Source organism: Prosopis cineraria, unplaced genomic scaffold (assembly GCF_029017545.1).
Source record: "Prosopis cineraria cultivar Desert tree isolate PC_DT_omini unplaced genomic scaffold, ASM2901754v1 PC6, whole genome shotgun sequence".
Lineage (NCBI taxonomy): Eukaryota > Viridiplantae > Streptophyta > Magnoliopsida > Fabales > Fabaceae > Prosopis > Prosopis cineraria.
The window spans coordinates 7,515,476-7,537,480 of NW_026555337.1; the positions used below are offsets into that span (position 1 = coordinate 7,515,476).

Below are 22,005 nucleotides of genomic sequence, written 5' to 3' on the forward strand. Positions count from 1 at the left end.
AAGATAAGATCGGATCTTTAAAAGATTGATGCTGCGCGGATCAGGGTCTCTCCTATTGCGTGGTTCTTTTTTAGCCCCCCACAAAACTTCTCAGCCAGATTTAATTTTGATAAACTATTATCATAATATTATATAAAAATATTAAATAGATTTAATATATTTAAATTTAATCTAAACAATTTAAAATTATAACTTTTTAAAAAAACTTACCCCTAACCTAACCCTTTTCCAAAATATGCACACCCACACACACACAAATAGGTTAATGTTGGGTCGAGAGAACCTCTTTATATAATATTTTATTTATACTTTTACATATAAACAATAATAATTTTATAAAATATAAATATGTTGAATTTTTTTTTATTTGAATTGAAGGCTGTGGATAAACCATGTTAATTGACAAGATAAGTCATTTTAACATACAAAATATTACAACAATCAAGTGATGGGTATTGAAAATTTGACACATAAATTGTTAGTGTGGACTTGATGAATAACCAATCGGCACATTTGGTTGTCTCTCTAAAAGTGTGGTCGAACGTGATTATCCAATCTCGCATAGTGAAATCTTTAATGTTATTGATAGTAGCAGAGAGTGGGTGTTAATAAAGAACTTATTGTGGTCGCATAGTGAAATCTTTAATTTTATTGATAGTAGCAGAGAGTGGGTGGTTTAGAAAGAACTTATTGTGGATTAGCAAGAGAGCTTCTATAGAATCAAATAGACATTAACTTTATCGAACTTTTTAACCCAACAAATGTTTAAACCTTTCAAGATGCACATAAACTCGATTGCTGTACTTAGATAATAACCAATGTATTTGGAGTATTCATTTAATCTAGTTACTTTGATTGTTCTAAATAAGACATCCGAGTCTAGCTACACCAAAATGTTGACGAAACCATCAGTATCCAATCTAACTCATCCTTCTTCAGGGGTAGACCATCTAACCATTGCTTCATCGCCCTTCTAAGATAGGAAGTTAATTTTAATTTGAAAGTATTGATATATAAGAGTATCTTAAATGCTGATAAAGCAATATCTCTGTCTTCAATGTCTTCTTCAAAATATATATTTTTGCACATTTCTTTTCATATGTTCCAAGACATGTGGGCGTAGAATCTTTGTCAAAAGATTTTCCTTGCACATGCATTGCCTGCATCATTTCTTGCTTTCCAAATTATCCAATCATATAAAGAAAAAAAAAGAAAGTGTTAAGTTTAGGTTATTTAATTATTTTTGTCCAAACCTTTTAGATTTTTTTACAATCTCTTAAAATATAAATAATAGAATCTAAAGAGTTACACCAAAGGAGCATGTCTTGATATAAGAATTGCCTCCATTAAAAGACGTGAATTTAGATTCAAGTCGATCCCAAACCACAATCTATTAAAATCTTTAATTTACTAGTAATGAAAGGGAAAGAAAAAAATTGGAGAGTAAATGAAAAAAATCCACCTCTTCCACAATGCTCACTGTGGTTGACGATTTGATTCCAACAATATAATACTCCATTTTTTATACATAAAGAAAAAACTATATCACACAGTTTAAAAAATTATTAACCATAATAATTATATTAAAAATAAAAAATTAAACTAAAATGTCATATGTTAATCAACATAAATATGTATTAATTATTTTTGTTAATATAAATTATGAGAGATAATTTAAAAAATATATAATAATTTAAAGTAATCGTTATTTTTATAGAAATATAAAAGAGGGAGTACGTTCGAAACACAATTGGATTGCCACGTGAAAGTGTTGCTGCACGAAGAGCGTAGTTTACAGAAAAAGAGAAACTCAAATGTGTCCCACTATTGGCCGTGGTTAAAAAGGGAGAATTTTAATTCTAATTCTAAAAAAATTAGAAATATATATTAATTGATATTTTAATTTTCGCCGTAATTTATATTTTTATTAATTTTATAAATGTATAAAATTATATATTTATTATTTTCTAGATAAGAATATTAATGAAACAGATTGTGTAAAGAAGAACAACTTAATACTAATCTTGTTATATTTGATTTATTCACTTTTGTATGACAGTATTTGTGAATATCTTGATATCAAAGAACAACGTAAATTTAATTACCCGCAAGAAGATTAATAAAATAGATAAGAAATGATGTGATTTTTGAATTTAACCTTGTTGTATTTGATTTTATTTTCGGTGTCAAAGAAGATCCGAAAAGATTGCAAGTTTGTTGGTTGTTAATCACTACCTCATATTTTAGTTGCTGGTTACTTGTTTGTTGGTTAAGATTTTCTTCGCTAATAAGTATTGAGTTATATTAATTTTATAATTAGAAAATAGAAATATATATAAATTATTCCATAATTAGTTTTCTAAGCAAGAGTTATAATAAACCTGATAAGAGCAAGCCGTATTTTAGCGAGAAAATCCAAAAATCACTTTCATGAATTTATTTGTAATAAATTATTTGTTGTTGAAAAAGGAGCTAATTGTCATTTTGGTGCAGGCATCAAAGGATAATGTGACAACAATTTTTAGTTGTGTTTTGATGTACAGTGATAATTAAATAGCTTTACATTATAAAACTTAATCAATCAAAGCTTGTAATGATGTTGGAAAGACCCAAAAAAATAGATGAAAAGTAACCTTACAAATTTAATTATTTTTTTCAGAAAGTTAAAATAGCACCTTCCTCCTCTTCCTTTCCCATACCTTCCTAATAATCACAGCCCTCACCATTTTTGGGCAACTACTTTTAACCACCAACCACCATCCTTCATTGCTAATGGTCATGTTTGCTGTTGTCTCCATTGATCATTGGTTTTAATTTTTATTTTTTTTTATTTCAAGAATAAAATATAAATTAGACTCCGGTAAGTTTTATTAAATAAGATTAAAGCAGTCACTATTTATTCTTTTGCATTAATCGCCATGATGGAATCAGATGAGGCCTCATAAACTTTTAAACTTTTATATATAGATATATATATATATATCTGTGTCATCAAATATCATGCCATGTGAGTACTAGTTATATATACTTTTAATTTATTTTTAAATTTTAAATTTAAAAATGGGTGAATCTCACTTAGGAACCTCATAACAAAAAAATTTGCATTTAAAAGTAATAGAATTTGAAAACACACTGCCCAATGACTCTTCTTACAAATTTTGTTATAAATGAAAAGATGTAGTTTTTTTTATCTCAATAAAATATACATGTATACAACACCATATCTACAAATCTTTAATACAATATTCATGAAAGTACAATACTTTTGGTAGATATAATTTAACTTGAAGTAAAATGTACAAGCAAACAAAAAGATGAACAACACAATGTTCATAAATATACAGCATAATATTTATTAATTTTTAACACAATGAATATTTATAAACCTGTAATATTTGTACAACATAAAATACGTAATGAACAACATACTTTTATTGAAACAATATATTTTAAATTATATCTACTAGATATATTGTGTATTCATTAAGATTGTATTGAAGATTTGTGGATATCATATTATGTATATATAGACATTTTATTTAGACAAGGACAAATGTGCTTTTTCATCCACAACAAAATTTATAATAAAAACACTGAAGCTTGCAATGCATTCTCTAATTCTATTAGATCTTAAATATAAATTTTTTATGCTCTGGAGACCCTAACCAAGATTTTTCCTTTGAAAATTTAATTTGTCCATTAGCACGTGGCGCTTTTGCCCTTCGCATTTACGCCTTCCATGTCACCTCTTTTCTCTCCCAACCGGACAACTTTTGTTAAAAAGTATGCGCAAAAGATATAATAAAAATAAAATAAAAACGATACTCAGCCTGAATATTTTTTACATATTTTATTTGACCCTTTTTTTTAATCTTTTTTACACAATTAGACAATGTTTTTATTTTTTCTAAATTCCTCTTCCATAACAATCCATATATATAAGTTGACCAAAAAAAATCATTCATGATGTATTCCCTCCAATTAAAAATATAAAACATTTTTAATCAAATCTCACCCTTCAGTAAAGTAGTTACATACTTTTTAATTAACTCTATCTTTTCATACTTACTCCTATGAAACACCCTATAATAAATATAAAATTATTCATCAATAGAGGCACTTTTGAAAAAAAGTAATAATTACACTTCAAAAGACTAAAAATATCTTAAATTTTTAAATATCCAACTTATCAAAAAATACTTTATATTTTTAAATGAAAAGAGCGTGTGTGCGTGCGCCTGCACCTTACATTTTTTGAAAAGGAGCGTGTGTACCTTACATTTTTTAAATAGGAGTGTGCGTGTGTGCGTGTGTGCATGTGTGTTTACCACCAATGAATGGCATCCAATCATAGAGTTGGAAAACAAAACTTCCTAACCCATATGAGCTCAGCCCTTATAAACCCAACGCTTGTGAGCCTAGCCCTTGAAGCTCAAATTTCTAATACCCTATTTTTTATGTCTGACTCTTATTTAAAGGGCTCAAGGCTGAGCGCTTAAGCCTATTTAAAAAAAATTAAAATAAAATTATAGAATCAAAGCAGGTGCTTAAGTCCAAGACATTATTAGTTGCTTCTTCTTCTTCTCTTCTTCTTTGCCACCCTTCCACCATTGCTTCGGCTAGGTTGAATAATCATAGAATCAAAGCACGAGAATCACACAATCAAAGGCTGACTTTGGTCCCTTTAATGATTACATTTGCTCTCTAATTGGAGCTTTCATGTCCAACTCTTTAAAGGGTGACTTTGGTCCAGTAATAACATGAACAAAGATAAAGTTATAAGTGCAATAGAAATGATTTGTCATCCAATCATAAAAATGATCTAATATCATTACAATGCTCTTTCATTTATGTACCAAATAGGTAGCAAAAAAAAAAAGACCCTTGGATAAGCCAAACGGACAGTAACTAGGAATGTAAATGAAAAATTAAGACATATAATTTATAAGGTGTGTAAAATAATTTTAATACAATTCCCCACACAAAAGCCAACAGCAAAATAACATGATCTAAAATTTTTAACAAGCTAAACTAGCAATGAAAAAAAAAAAAGAAAACTAGATTTGGAAGGTCACCCAAATCTGAACCTATTTTTTCAAGGCATATTAGGGCCGGACTTTGAAACTCAATTTTAAAAAAAAATAACTAATTTTTAAGCCCAAACTTTTATAAAAATAGGTTTAAATGGGCGGCCCTTTAGGTTCAATTTTTATTTCCAACTCTACCTGGTCGCTGAGAACAACAACAACAACTAATAGTTAGTCAATACTAGTAAGAGAGAAGGGCAAATTTGTGAGACTAACTCATAAATAATTTTTTTATTTGAGACTTATAAATAATTTTTTTCAAACAATTAGGCTCCATCCATTTTTAACTAACGCTGCTCTACCAGGAAGAAAGGATTTGGTAGGTGGTTGATTTTTTTTTCCAACTTTACCCTTCTTTAAACGTACCGAAATGAATCGTATTGATGTAAATAGTAGGATCAGTACTATACTCTATTGAGTATTTTAGAATAAAATACATTTGTTACTCCTAGGCATCGCAAAATATCTCACATATATTGGAAAAAAATTGAAACTTCTTAAAACGTGTTCTATATTTGAAAGGAAGCTAGCATATTTATTTTATATAAGGGTAATTAAGGTGTATATGACTTTCAGGTAGGTTTGTGTAATTAATACGGTCTAGTTGAGAAATTAACAATACGAGAGACATGTCATAGTATAGTCTCTTGATATAGTAGACATCGAATGACCCACTTCTTTTATTTATTTTTTCACGTTTTATTTAAATTGTTATTTATTTATATTCCATAAAATCGTTGCTTGCAATTGAAGTCTATTATCTATTATTATTGGAAAAAGACAAGTTGAATGTGGCTTTTCACAAGCGAATAAAAATGAAAGGACAAAACTATCAGCGGCACTCCAACGAAATGAATGATTCTCATGAATATATAGATTACATGTTATCTTCCTCTTTCTCTTGCCGAGCTTCAATCGTTTTTTTTTTTTTTTGGCCGCATGTATCACTGTTTTTTGTTAGGACCGTGCCCATACGATTTGATTGCCCTATCAAAGACGATTAGTGTAATAATTATTTTTAATTATTTATTTCTTTAAATACAGTGCGAGTGATTAAAATATTGACTGAATTATTGAAGAATCCAGCTAATGAATAATGATACCCTTTGAATTGTTGATAATGCGATATTATTGTGGTCATACATATGGGCCCTTTTAAGACGTTTAAGAATTTAACATTGTGAATCTATAACAAGTCAGAAAAGGACGGTTTGTGAACAAATTAAATAAGTAGAGAATCACAATGTTAGAACATTCGAGATCCAAACATACATATATATGTGTGTGTGGGCGCGCGCGCGCAAAATCTTGCAATGATTACCCTCAAGTTTCTTTAAAATATATAACAATATTAGACAATTAAGCATATTTTCTGAATATGGCATCCATTCAATTTAAAAACATAAAATCCTATTATACATACATATATAAATATACTCCCTCCGTTTAAAAATATAATATATTTTTAAAAAATTAAATATTAAAAAATATAAAATATTTTTAATTTTTTAAGGTATAATCATTGTTTTTTTTTAAGTGCCCCTGTTAATGAATAATTTTATATTTATTGTAGAATATTTAATAAAAATAAATATAAAAAAATAAAATTAATTTAAAAATAGGTAATTACTTTATTGGGGTGAAATTTAATTAAAAATATTTTATATTTTAAACAGAGAGAGTATTTAATTATCATTTCTATACTTGATTCTTGTTACATTCAATGAGGGGAATTTTTTAATAGACTAACATCAACTTATATATTAATTGTTACTTCTTGTTATATTTTTTTAACTCGATTATAGCAGTCCGTTATTCTCAACTTTTGAAATTCACACTCTTTAATCCTTTAATTTGATTCCCTCCCATGTCAAATAATAGTTATCACCGCTATGGTGCTTGCATTTGGTTTAGTTTAATTAGATGTCTCGAATTCAAGTGGCCTAAACATATAGTAATGATTAAATTCTTAATGGGAGTTATGCCCTCATAAGAGGTGCCTGTACACTATTAGTTAGATTAGTCTTCAAGAATTTGGGATACTGGAACTCATGCGAAAAAGAAAGTAATTAGCAACAGGTATTTCAAAATGAGATTAATGAATTCCTCATTTTTAAATTATTGGCCGATGATGGTTGGATTAATGATGATTTGTAGATCATCTCAAGGCCATATATGACCCTAAAAAGAGAATTGGCACCCACCAATTATGAGTACCCTAAAATGTAATGTTGATGCTACTTTCTATTGATCAAGGTCAAATTCTACTAACGTTGGGATTATTTTCAAGAACCATCTGGATAATCTCATTTTTTTATTCAATGAAGAAGATTAGTGCCACTTCACCTCAAGTGAAGCCTTTGCATTGTATAAAGCTCTCTACCTCATCTCAAACCATAGTCTTGGGAAAGCAAAGTTTGTATTTGATTGTAAGATGTTTGTTGATGCTATTCTATCTAATTCTAATTATCCTAATTGGCTTCGTTCCACACTCATGATTGATATTTGAGGTCTCCTTCTAGATAATAATACTTGATCCTTCTCCTCGATCTCTAGAAATGCCACTTTAGTCAGTGATGGGTTAGTTTAAGATCATGTCCCAAAGGTGCGCCCTTATGGATGGTATTTGTCTTTCTCTCCCCCTTTTTATGTTTACTATCCTTTGATTTTTTCCTTCTTATTCTAATGTAAATGCTTTGGTTGATTAATGAATTTCTCTTTTATGGGGAAAAAAAGAGATTAAATTATTCCATCAATAAAAGTTTGTTTAGTTAGTGAGAATGTAATATAATTTATACTTATATGAATGTGGAGATGGTTTCCTTATTAATCAAATCCATGTTTTTTCCAAAGAAAAAAAATCCATTTTTTAGAAGGGAGAATTTCAATTAAGAACCCAGGATATGATTTAATTATTAATGGATCTAAAAAAAATCTAAAAATTCAATTCACTCTAAAAGGATTGAAGTAAAAATAATTTTAATGGTAAAAATATCAAAGTACCATTTCTTGTTAATTTTGTCCAAAATGCAAAACCACTAATTGTCTATTTTTTTACTTTACTTATTAATTTATTTATAAATTATATGATTTGATCTGTCAATGACTATACAAAATTTAAATATTAGTTGTTCAATTATAAGAAATAACATCAATTGTTAATTAGCTAGCTTTATTTATCAATTCACTAGTATGAATTATAAATTACTGACATGCCTTGTAAATTACAGTTGATGTTGATGAATCAACAAGCAAAGTTAGAAAATTAATAATGGATATTGTTGATTGTCTGACAAACTAATATAATTTACCACTCATATTGATAAATTAAAAAGTAAAATAAAAAAAATAACAATCAATAATTTTGTATCTCTAACAAAATTAATAAGTGAAGAGTAATTTAGTCCTTACTGTTAAAATTATTTTCACTTTAATCTTCTTAAGTTGAACTAAAATTTTAATTTTTTTTTAAAACTCACTAACAGTTAAATTACATCTCAATCCTTAGTTAAAATTCCCCCCCCCCCTTTTTTTAATTCAAGCGGAGGCAAATGAGAAGGTGAAATATCGATTCTGGAAAGTCAAAGAGAATTGCAGGGAGCGGGTGGGGCCCACACACAGTAAAACCGTGACTGGCCCCACATTCCCCGCGTGAACGTAACGCCTCTCCTTTCTTGTCCCACAGTTGCGAACGGAGGAGTGTCTTCAAACTGCAGCTTCTTATTTGAGAATTGCAAGCACCTTTATCCAAAAATAGTAGTTACTACAACCAATTGATTTAATTTTCCGTTTATTCTTGTGTTAAGCGTGGGCATTACCAAGTTCATTTCACGTCTATTTAGATTTTATTTATTATTTTAGTATTTGATAAAATACATACTAGTTATGTTAGTCCGTCCTTAGAGTTGGAGAACAACATTGTTTAAATTTCAGCTATGCTTCACTATGAATTGGTAAATAATATTAAATACTAAATAGCCATTGTGTAGTTTTTCTCAGTAAAATAATTTAAAAATATATTTGCATTTAAAAGTAAAAAAAATCAAAAGTCATGTAAAAGAAAAATTGGATGCCTTTGAAATCAACAAGGCTACCAATTTTTAGTGATTTACTTTCCGTTTATTCTTCCAAGCATCACAGAGTCTTTTTATAGAACAAGGTCAAAAAGAAACGGGGAAAATATAAGAAGGGAACAGCCAACTCATCTTCTTCCAATTCTATCCCTGGCAAAAGACAAAGCAAAGAGCGGAAGTTACAAGACTTCAATTTACAAATCAATGCCAATTATTAACGTGCTTTAAAGGGAAAAATATATTATTGAATAGAGAGACTATTAATTAATTAGTATATTCCAAAATAGCAAATATCACTCTTCTTCCGTTTTTCTAATCTAGCAACCTTCCTCTCTCACACACACACACCACACACACACAAACACAACCCCCCCCCCTTTCAATTCTTCGGACACGGCAAATTTTAAAAACTTTTTTGTTATTAATATAAAGTAGAGTTACAATAAATGTTTTTCATCTTACCCCTTATTTATTAATTATGATTTAAATTCTTATACAGTAATTTATTGTGGTTATTTAATTGCAAAGAAGAGGAGAATTGAGAAGTTACATATTTTTAACAATTTTAAGAATATAATTATTATTTTTCAATAAAGCAAAATTGGTTAAATTTGTCCTATATTAAGGATTAGAAGGAGGAGTATATACATAACCCACTTGGATTTTGATCCTTTGCTTTGGAACCTATCACAATTCACAACATGTTTATCTTCAAAGTTGAAACACATGAAAACAAGAACAGAGGGATGAACAAAAAGGTTGGAAGACTAGAACTTACAATTTTGATAATGACAAAGCAGATTCAATCCCCAGCTGGTCCTTCATCCTCCCCCCAAATTCTTAATTTCTTTACAATCATCTCTCCCTCTCTCTCTCACCAAGCAAACACCTCTACCTCTAGCAACACCTACTCTTATGACTATAATTGCATATATATATATATATATATATTAATTATATTAATTATATTTTACATATATATAAACATGACAGAACAAGAGACAATAGTAAGGAAGTCCTATTCAAAACAGGGCGGCATCTTCTGTTTTTCTTATTTGTTTTTATCTCACAGCCTCGAATCCTTTCTCCTTCCTCACATGCTTCATCAATTTCAAACCACCTGCACAATCCACAGAATTAGCCTCAAATCATGACCAAAAAAAAAAATCGCTACGAAAAGTTGTGTGGCTTTTCCCCCCTCGCTGAGCTTTTGAGAAATGCAGTTATGGTGAACGAGAGAAACAAACTACCATGGGTGAACCATGGCATCAAGCAATTAACCGACCCTCTATTCTTTTGAACTCGTCCTTGGAAATTTGTAGGCACACTCACTCCACTAAAAGTAAATGTGAAAAAATTAATAAGATTGCAACCCAATCAGATGTTTCAAGTACAACAATTCTCTGACACACCTGTACTGGTAAAAAAACAGTGACCTGTAGAATCCTCCGTTCCGTATGATTTTGCAGAATAATTATTGAAATTTGAAGATGAAAAAGTCCTACTGATCCACTCTCTTGCGCACACAAATCCTGTTTCGTAGATATTTTTGGGTTGTGATGAAAACGAAGAATCGGGAAAGAAAGCGAGAGGAGTAGATATTTTGAGCAAATAAATAAACTATTCTTGTTGGTGCGCGATTAGTTTCTGAAACGGAATCACGATAGTTACTGAAGCATTCAGAAACCAGAACAGGCCAGAACGCGGTAACGTCCTTCAAAAAACTCTTTCGTACACACAAAACAACACAAAAATAATAATCCTCAAATACAAAGCACCACGTGATGTGTTGTCCACAAACTCAGAAAAGCAAAGGAAAATGAACTGGACGGACAAGTAAAACAGAGGACAAAAAAAAAAAAGAAAAAGAAAAACAAGATCAAGAAGCAAAGCAGATCTCAATTCATGAGAATGAAGATCGGTCCAGATGATTCGAGGAAGCTAGCCAGCTCAGTGATTCGATCTGAGAAAGAATATGAAGCCGAATTGGGAATTACCTTGGGGCTTGCAGTGAGGCGGATCTTCGAAGAGAGAGAGGGAGAGTTGCTTGTGAGCGACTCCAATGTCGAACAGTATCAAGCCAGATTTAGGGTCATCGACGATTATATCCTTAACGGGAAGCCATAGAAATAGCTCTTCCTGAGACAGACCTTCAACTCCAATGAGACTGCCGTACGTGAGATTGGCTCTGACGACGCTGTCAAAGAACACTCTGGTCTCGTATTTCGTCAAGCAAGGCCCGTTGAGGAAAACCTCCAATCGGCCGTTTTCGGACAACGTGTAGGACTTGACCTCATCGGGCAAGAGTCCGGCCGGCAAGCCCTTGGAGCGAAGCAGGTCGTGAATGGAGGAGGAGGAGGAGGAGGAGAGAGAAAGTGGGGAGGAGACAGAGGGGAGAGGGAGAAGGAGGGAGAGCGAGAAGAGGAGGAAGAGGAAGAGGGTGGTGTTAAAGAAGGCCATGGTTGCATACATCTAAAAGAGAAAGGCACATGTGGTGGATGAGGAAGAAGGAGGGTTTAAGGCAAGTTTCTTTTGTATGCTGTGAGACGATCAGAAGCTGGAAAATAGAAAGACTATTTTAAGATAGGTTATACAGTCATGAATTTACTATTCTGCCCTTGTCTTGCTGACTTCAAGATTCTTATTTTTTTCCGTTGCTGGAAAATAAATTTTTTATTTTTTATTATTTTTTGCTATATTTAATTATTAATTCTTTTGATGAAAACATAATATTTGCACCGTAAAATCTCCTAAATTTTCAGTAAAGTTATCCTTACTAAACCACCATTAGTTTTAAAATTAAAGTAATTAAAGGACTAATCTCATAAGGATTACCAAGCTATAATTTATAAAAGTGAGAACCCAAATTTTTTTCAATTCAAAACACTTTCAAATAATTCCTATCATTCACAAATTAAAGTTACCAATATATACAAAAAAGTGAGATATCAACAAAGCATTTGTAAAGAAAGTTGAGAATATCATTTTCAGCAAAACAGCATAAGTGCGCTATGGCACGTTACTTTATGTGCCATGTATCGTGACATATTGCACTAAATTTGATAGTATCTTTACTATCATGAGACAGCTCTAAGGCTGAACTTCCAACATGCCATATTTCTCTATCCAACATCCAATTGAGGCAATCTTAGTATTTATGAAAAGCTTTCTCCTAACTTTGTCTAATGGCACTGATTTTGCAGTTAAATCATTTTTCGATTAAAAGTTGAGCGCCCATTACAAAACTCACTCCTTTTGTACAATAACACACAACTACATTGTCTATTTCACAATACAAGTTTCAAAAGTCTATACCAATCATTATACTATACTCAATGGATTATCACAGACTCATACAACACACCATAGTCAATCAACCACACATAAATCACATTTTTAACGCTCAACTCCTTAAGTTACAAAAAACATTAGGGGAGCTAAATTCTCATAAATCAACATAATAATCATCATATTCAATCATTTGCATGATTTTTTACTTGTACTAGTACTTTGAACCCTATTTGAACTTTATAACTACATTTCTTACAATCCAGGGTACAAAATATGCATTCAAATCAATCACAATTAATGTAAATAGTCAAAATAAATCACATGATATCCCAGTTGATAGTTATAATCAAAATACACATAGCTAATATACTACAAGATGCCTACATTCAAGATTGCTTGGAATCCTTTACCTCAAGTCGTTTTTCCTCAATCTTGATCCGATGAACTAGTGCTTATAATATTGAGGAATAAGAGGAGAGCATAACTACTTAGTAATTAAAGTCAATCTAACCTATATAATTGCATGTCAGTTAATCATATATGCAGATAGCTATTAAACACCTCTAACGGCCCTAATTATGACTAATTTTTAGACATTAATGGCCCTTATCAACTAAAGATTTGTAAAACTAATAATATTAAGTTTAAATAACCTAAACAACTCTCACTAACTTAAATATTGAGAAAACGGAAGAAAAGGAAAGAGGGAAGCTTAATACTCTTACTTTTGATGTTAACAAGCTTCTAAATGCCACTCATCTTCCTCAAAAGCAAGCTTTAGCACAACCACAAGTGTGCTCTTTCTTCCTTTTCTTCTTTCTGATTTTGAACTCTAATGCAGGCTCGTTTAAGTAGAGTTTTGAATATGTGTCGCAGTGAATGGCACAAAAAGGCCCATTCTTCGCAACTGGCCACACATGTGCGCAGTATGTGACATAGAGATACTCTCTTTAAATTTTCTCCCTTTTTTATATTCAGGTGACCCAACTTTATTTTGAGCCTAAATTTAGGCCTAAAACTACAACCAAAATTACTCGATAAATCCCTTTAGCCATACACCACATTAATTAACTCAATCACTCTCTTTTACTTCATTTAATCCAATCTTTAATTTTTGAGATGTTACATGCATTATATCACAAAAAAATTGAAATTAAGGTTGTGTTAACCAGCAAACATGCAACTATATTAAATATTTGTTGGAAAAGCCTAACATTTTTACATGTTCTTCTCAATTCAACTGGATTATTTGAATCCTAATATGATTTCACATATCAAGAGTTGGCTAAAAATACTTACTCACGTAACATTGATTTATAAAATAATATATTTATTATTAGAATTATATACTTTTATATTTTCTTAAAGTTTTTTATAATTTATAGATAAAAGAAAATGGCATTCAGGTTTATAAAGTACATTAATAATTACCAAGAATTTAAGAAATTAAAATTTTCAAACATCATAGAAATTAATTACTACTGTCACAATTCTTAAAGCTATTATTCGTATATCTTAGATTAAATCTTTTTTTGGGCCAAAAAATATTATATATTTAATGTAGATACTTTCATCTATATATGGTAACTAGTTTAAAACATCGTCTCATGTCATGCGTATGTAATACTTCTTTTGTGCCAAAATATATATCATTTTATAAAATTTTTGTTTGATTCAAAATAATATAGTATACTGGGTAAGTATTGTATGTTTTTTTCAATTATACCCTTACATTATTGAGTAATTAATGATTATGTTTTGAATAAGTTAAATGTTATATTTATTATAGTGAAGAGCATGATTTGAAAAACATAAAAATTTTTAGAAATTCAAGATTTTAACCAATTTTTTTATAAACATAAATTAATTAACTATGATTTATACTGTTATTAACATCAAGCATAGTGTAAGGAAGAAATTCTATCTCGCAAAAAAAAAATGCAATTTAAAGGAATGTGAATAGTAACTTTCATAGAGAGTAATATTAATGCATTGTTTCTATAATTTTTACCATGAAATGCAATTTTGTACCTACCCGTGAAAAATGGTGGGTCTTTGATGTTTGTTGGTTTGCGTTCATGGTTATTATTTAGTTGTTGGTTCCTTGCTTGATGTGTGTTTTAATTTATCTTGAAAGCTTCAAGCTTTGTTTACACTAAACTAATTGAATCATGAATTTAAATTTTTTTAAAGTTGGCATTGGTGAAATTCTGTGAATTTTTTTTAAGAAAGAGAGAGAAAATTTACATTTTATTAAAAAGTAAAAAAAACAGAGAGAAAATGCTAACAAAAAAAATTACATAAATTCACTAATCCCAACTCCTGAGGATTTAATCTTTTAAATCACAATGTCTGTGCTTAAGCCTCCTCCCGAGTAAAAGCAAAATGATTTTATTATATTCTACATAATATCTCGTTATGAATTTCTAATTAATTATGATTAACATTCCACATCCAACTAGCTTTGAAATTAATCTAGGTTTGTAATGTGATTGAGTTCAAATACTGGAGAAAGTCTGTAATGGTTACAGACTAATTAAAGGCTAGCTTAAATCTTATACCATGATGATCAATTTCTTGAATTAATATCACAATGTAAATGGCTTTGACTTGAAGAGATATATAATAAGGACGCGCAGAAACAGATCCAATTTATCATCATTATTTTAATACCCAGAGTGTCATTATTTCAAAAATAACTTACTTAAAAATACAAAAATGTGTAAATTCACGGGAATATATAGCTAATTCGAATCATCGATGATTGAGCAACTTGCCTAGTTGCTCTGTTTTTTTTTTTTTTTTAAGGAAAGCTAGTTGCTCAATTGAAGGATTTAGACCGTCTAAATTGTTCTGAAGAGGTCAATTTACAAAATTTCAATTTATATTATTGAATTTAATCTTAACTGAAAAATGGAAGATAAAATTAAACTAATCTCTTAGCTAAAAATTTAAAAAAAAAATAAAGCATAATTGTTTTAAAAAAGAATACAACTTCTGTTCATGATTGAATATAATTTTTAAAATTCCTCAATTAAATAATAAATCAATTTGTCCAATATGTAATAAACTAAGGGAGAACTAAAAATGGATGCAAATAAGAGGAAATACAACATATAAATCTTATGTATTTATTTTTACATTACTACACACACATATCGTATGCAAGCATATACTAGAAGGAAATTAATTTATTGATGTCACTGTCTAATACAGCTATACCATAATGCGACATGTCTGGTGTAGCATAAAGTATGGTCAAAATCATAAAAACACAGGGAAAAATAAATTATACATGTATGTATGTATGTATCATATTAAAGACATAGTGGTCTGAAGAATGCACTATTGAGCAGACGTATGGGCGGCGAGGGAGGGGTATGATGGGAATTGAGAAGGAGATATTATTTCGATGATCCCCAGGGAGCTAAAGTCGGAGCAATTAAGGAGGAACACAATGATCATAAGATAAGGTTTTAAAAAGCAACACATAATAATGATTAAAGGACCTCAATTTAACCATGGTTAAGGAGAAAGGGCTCTTTGGTCAACACAATAACCCAGAAAAATACAAGAGCTCTGGAAGGAGGAGGAAGGAAGGATGGGAATAATAATAAAAATTAGATGTCAAATAAGCTTGTTGTGTCCAAGGCCGTGACATTGTGCTCTTAGTGTTGCAATCACACTAAGCACATTTTTTAAATATTTTTCAAGGGTGTGTTTTGATACCCTTTCACTCTGAGCACTTAGCCTAGATGTGTATAAAAAAAAAAGTTAAATAACGATAGTATATTGAAAAATAGTAAAAGACTGTAGTAATGGGGGCATTAGATTGGAGCGAGAGTTGGTAAAAGGAAGAAAGAAATAAAAGTAAAGAAAACACATTAGAGTGAGAGGCAGCGAATCAGAAAAAAGGTGGCAGGTCAATGTGGGGTGGTGATTGGGAGGTCAAACGGTAAATTGGATTTTTTGTTGTCTGGGAAGCACTCTGCTTGAGAAGTGGGAACTACCCATTTCCGTCGGAGCGTGATGTACTATTACTAAATTACAGTATACTCCATCCCTGCCACAATTTGGATATATTTTTTTTTATAAATCTTGCTTAATTTAAAATACAAAGTATTGGATTTAGATTATATTTTTTTAATTTCAATTATATTCTTGCCTTAGTATTCTACTCAAGTGCTCCCCCATCCTATATTTGAGACAAGGTTATACAAACTAATAAAATATAATATGATTATTTATAAATTTATTTTTTCAAAACAAAACTACAAAGACTCAAAAATATCCCTACACACTTAATTATATTGTTTTAGTTTTTTTTTCATTTAAAGGGTAATGTTAAAAAAATATAACTAATGAAATTTTATTTTTCTTAAATTGTCTTATACTTTGGGACAATAAAAAGATTTAGGTGCAGTTTTGTCTCGAAATTATTTTTAGAAGAGTAATATTATTCCTAAACTACTCATTATAGTAATGTTGTCCCTAAATTAATTAAATTAGAGTAACGTTGCCCTCGCTATTTAAATGTCCGTTAACTTTAATTAGTGAAACCTGCTTGTCATGAGTTAAGGTGCAATTTAGCTCTTATACTATTTTCAAATGAGCGATGTTTCCTTTGAACTGATTAAATTCGAGCAATGTTGCCTTGCCATTTAAAAATAATTAACGCCTGTTAATTGGAGAAATATAATGAAAAGTATTATTTATACCAGTGCTATTCCATTTACATCCTTTATAACATTCAATATTCATGTGAAAACATTTACTTGTATTATGATATTTTCCGCCAACATTCCAACACATTATGAACTATACATTGAGAAGAAGTTCAACTTTTATACTAATTTTCTTTAGTGACAAATGACAATAATTGAAGTATAAATTCACACTGACAACATCACAAGAGGAGCTCTTGATCTAACAAAAAGCATATAAATAATATTTTTAAGATAAAAAGGTCACTTCTTATCATTTTGAGTGGATCAGCCTACAAATTTGACTATCATAAATAAATATGCTCTTTCATATGCATTATACACAAAAAGGCCCATACATAGATTATCATAGAATGGTTACCTAAAAACCAATTCAGCGATTAGAATGTCATGGTTTAGTTGAATTCCTAACCTAATTCAATGTTAACAAGAGAGATGATGAAGAGTGGCTCCCACTAGTTACAATTAATAGATGCTTGCAATTTCTAAACGGTGAAGGCAAAATTACTTCTCTAAGAATATTTTAAGGGAAAAATTATATATTAACTTATGAAAAGTAGATCCCAGTAGCTATAATGACAAACGTTTAAACAATGAGGACAACATTACTCCAATTTAATTAGTTTATGGGCAACATTGCTATAATTAGTAGTTTAGGAACAATGTTACTCCTTTGATAACAATTTGAGGATAAAATTGAACCTTAACCCACAATGAAATTCCTCCAAAATTATCCTATAATTTAGGACATAATGAGTAATTAATAAGGGTGAATAAGTCAAATTTTATATTTACTCCACTCAATGGTGCAACTGGAAAGTTGTAAAAAATTTTAAAAAATCAAAATTTTAACCAACTTCTTTAAAAAAATAAATCATTTAACAATAACTTATATTCCTTTGCTCCTATTTATAAGAGAAAGGGAGAATTAATTGTAGTCTTATTTATAATTTACTTTATTATTTTTTATATTCATCTTTACCTTTATGCCTTTATTAAATTATAGGAAAAGTTATTAAAAAATAATTCCTCTTGTCCTTATGAAGGATAGATGTAAAAACTTATTAAATTTTATGATAAAGTTAATGAAGTTTTAATTTTTCTTAAATTTGCTAAAACATGTTGGAAGTAACTTGACTAATGGAAGTATTGTGGTTTGAAAGAAAGTACTTTTGTGATCCTTGTTATAAAGTACTCTGTCTAGTTCTATCTATGAATTATTTTCAACATGTTCTACCAAAATTAAAAAAAACTTTAAAATTGTATGTTTTGTCTTAAAATTTAATGAGTTTTTGCTTCTACTTTGATAAGGACAAATAATTTTTCTCATCATTTAATAAGGGTAAAAAGGTAAAGATGAATATATAAAATAGTAAAGTGCCTTGTAAATAGAATCAAAAATTAATATATCCTCTCTACTCTATAAATAGGAAGACAGGAATAATTTCTAGAAAATATTGGTAGTCCTTAATATAATGCACTCGGCGGAATATTAATTATATTTTTTTAATATAATTCTTATTTAAACTCATTAACCACAAGAGAGAGTGAAGTGCAAATTTGAAATTTTTTTCATTTACATACAGGTAAAATTGAAAGTTTACTATTTTTGCAAAACAAAGTTAACAAATTAATCACTTTTTTCTAGATGTGATGAAATAGTTGGAGGTGTATTATAATATAAATTGAGTAAGCCTAAGTTATTTCTAGCTATTTTATTGAAATTATGGAGAGGCAATTAAACGTTTGATGTTGTTTGAGAAAGAAAAAAAATTCCTACTCTACTCTTATTAAATACATAATCTTTAAAAACATTTGTTCTCTTATATGTAACCTTTGCTTTATTATAGAAAGTTTTGAAATAATAAAACTAAAAAAATAAATTTAATGGCCCACCTTTTTATGGCAAATGAATTTTAAATAATCACAATTTTTTCCTTAGAAGGTACTCCTTTTATTAAAAAAAATACAAAACATTTTTTTTAATATTATATGTTAAAAAATATAAGATATTTTTAATTTTTTAATATATAACTAATAATTTTTTAAAATATCCTTAATAAATAAATCCATTAATCATTTACCTTTGAGTGAAATACTTTATTAAATAAGAATAAATATACAAAGATGGTATAAATTTAAAAATAAATTAGGTAACTTATTAGAAATGCATTCAATTAAAAAAGATTTATTTTTTTAATGGAGAAAATAACTTATATATAAAACCAAAATGGGTATATATCATATATCCTTGCCCACTTAAATCAAACCAATAAACAGAAACTATATACCCATAAAAAATATCAAGAACTAATATTCCTTTATTGCTACATATAGTAACTCATCTTTTATAAGAAATTGTTAGTTCTTTTTATAAAAACTTTACATAAAAAATTGATCTTTAATTAATTTTCTTTTAATTTTACCCCTTTCACAACTTTCTATGAACATAATAAAAAGTTGTCCACCTGATTCTATTTTTAAATTATTTTTAATATATTGTATCAAAATCAAATAAATTTTGAGACTCTTAACTTTCTCTAAAGATTGAACAAGTTCCTAATTTTACCTATGTTAAATATATATATTTCTTTGGGGAAATATACATATATATATATTTATATATATTTTATCAACGTACTCTGTAGCATCAACATTTAATGGAGTGTAAAAGATAAAAATTAAAATAAAAATTTAATGATATGATTTATAAATGTAACACAAATTTTTTTTTACTTCCCCTTAGAACCATGAGGGGCAAATGCAAAATGTAAAATGTTTTTAAAGATGAATCTGATAAGGGAGAATCATTTTTTTTTTTTAACTTTTCACACAACACCACCAAGTTAACTATCCTTTTTGAATTTTGATGAGATAATTAAAATTTAAAAATAATTTAAGATTACCCTCTCCAATTCTTACTACAAGTCACATTTTATAATAGATTAATGGTCCTCAATATAAGGTGCCTGGTAAAGTTTTAATTACACTTTTTTTAATATTACTTTTATTTAAATTCATTGATCCTGTGAGATAATATAATGCAAATTTAAAAAAGTTTTATTTAAATATGAATACAGTTGAAATTTTTTTCTTTTTTTTTCCAAACAAATTTTATGACTAGAACACCCCTCTTTGATTATAGCAAAGTGGTTAAATATGGGTTATCATAGAATTCAAAAGAAGTATACATGGAATAGGTAAGAGTAAATATTTGCACAATATAATATCATCACTGTTTATTTATATTATTTATTCAAATAATGTACACACACAACATAAAGCTTACATAAAAATGAAAGAATTACATACAAATTTTATTCAACATGATTAATTACTTTAAAATCTATTAACAATCAAGTTAAGAATGACAACATAAGAATTGTTGTTCTTCTAAGCTCAATTGTTAATAAATTTGTAAGTAATTAAAGTAAGAATGACAACATAAGAATTGTTGTTCTTCTAAGCTCGATTGTTAATAAATTTGTAAGTAATTAAAGGTATGTTTGAATTGCTACAAACTCTCTTTTAGAGCCCCTAGCCTCGGTTGGGGGCAAAAAGCTCATTAGATAAAATCAGATCATGTCTGGGGCAAGGAAAAAAAAAAATGTGAAAGCTGGATGGCAAGTAAGCGACCGTAATTTTGGCCATGGAGAACGTTGGGAGCATTAAAATACATCTTAAAATTTGAGTCTACCATATGGCCAAGAGTCTTGGCTAAGTGGCACACCACATCCAATAATTTTTCTCTATTCCCAGCCATTGTGAATGAGAGGGGAAAGCTCAGTACCTGGGCTCAAATAGCTCATTGCAGATATAGAAATTTTAAGTCACAGAGAGAGAGAGAGAGAGAGAGAGAGAGAGCTGAGGATGGAGAAGGATAAAATAAAATTAAAGAGAGGGAGAGGTGGAAAGTAAAAGAATCAAAATAAAAATTTAATATTAGGTTCATTCGAGAAAATATATAATATTACGAGATGAGTACTATCAGTCTGAATTTATTTTCACTTTCGAATATTTAAATTTTTCATTTATTTTTTTTAAAAATAAGATGTTTTTATTTATCAATGTATTTATATTTATAATCTATTTTTTAATAAATTGTAATTTTAAGTTTAATATATTTTAAAAAATATTAAATTAATCACAAAAATATATAAATGAAAACTCATATCAATTTTTATATTAATTCATTACATATTTCAACTGATTTTTAAATTAAATCATCTAAACAAGTTTTAATCTGTCAAACTCACTTTAAAAAAAATATCAAAACATAAATCACATTAAAGTTGTAGACTTTTTTTTTTTAACTTTAATTTACTAACCTGAAGTGATTCAAACTTAAGTTGTGAATTTTTTTAATCCAAACACACATTAATTATGTTGAATGAGATTTTAGAATAATTCTTCCTTTTAAAATCATGGGTCCACATAGAAAGTGTGGATTCTCATTCTCATTTATCATTTTTCCTTTTCTCATATTTACCAGTAGTATTTAGTACCGTCTTTTTTGTTCGATAAAAAGCAATCAGAGAGATTAAAATTAATCAGGCCGAAAAGGAGAGACTAAGTTTAATGAAATGGTTGTGGGCATCACGTCAGTTTGCTAGTTGTATTTAGCCCACGTGCAAATCATGCAGTGATTCAGGTCCCCTACACTGGACCATGATCTATTTTCCTTCCAACAATTACCATACATAAGTATGATGAATTTTTAATAATGATAACTTCAAAAACTTGAATAAAAATTAATTATGAATCCAAAATTATGATTATCTCATAAGCTACTATTATATATTTTTTGATTCATATTTTCAATTATACTTT

General features: G+C 28.9%; 2 protein-coding genes across 4 annotated transcripts in view; both read right to left on the reverse strand.

The window, feature by feature from the left end:
* Positions 1–8,789, reverse strand: part of LOC129313155 (probable WRKY transcription factor 69) — a 74,358-nt gene extending 65,569 nt beyond the window's left edge. Inside the window, exon 1 of the mRNA XM_054956101.1 lies at positions 8,779–8,789. The gene's annotated coding sequence lies outside the window, so the exon portion shown is untranslated. The remainder of the gene's footprint in view (positions 1–8,778) is intronic.
* A 350-nt stretch (positions 8,790–9,139) lies between these two features.
* LOC129312914 (uncharacterized) lies at positions 9,140–11,702 on the reverse strand. 3 transcript variants are annotated; one of them, XR_008593769.1, is made up of 4 exons: positions 11,158–11,702; positions 9,939–10,280; positions 9,809–9,844; positions 9,140–9,310 (listed from the first exon to the last, which is right to left on the reverse strand). XR_008593769.1 is itself a non-coding variant. In XM_054955699.1 (2 exons), the coding sequence occupies exons 1-2, from the start codon at positions 11,630–11,632 to the stop codon at positions 10,222–10,224; spliced, it is 534 nt and encodes a 177-aa protein (XP_054811674.1). In that variant the 5' UTR covers positions 11,633–11,702; the 3' UTR covers positions 9,802–10,221. The 3 variants fall into 3 exon arrangements, 1 of the variants encoding a protein (XP_054811674.1); XR_008593768.1 differs by lacking the exon at positions 9,809–9,844; XM_054955699.1 differs by lacking the exon at positions 9,140–9,310 and having other exon boundaries at positions 9,802–10,280.
* Positions 11,703–22,005: the final 10,303 nt, after the last annotated feature.

What these genes read in the sequence shown, in the direction of transcription:
- LOC129312914 (XM_054955699.1), bottom strand. Translation starts at nt 11,632, where the DNA reads ATGTATGCAACCATGGCCTTCTTTAACACCACCCTCTTCCTCTTCCTC. An exon ending in GCCTCACTGCAAGCCCCAAG is followed by an intron (nt 10,281 to 11,157) that starts GTAATTCCCAAT and finishes TGGATTGTGCAG; the next exon opens with GTGGTTTGAAATTGATGAAG.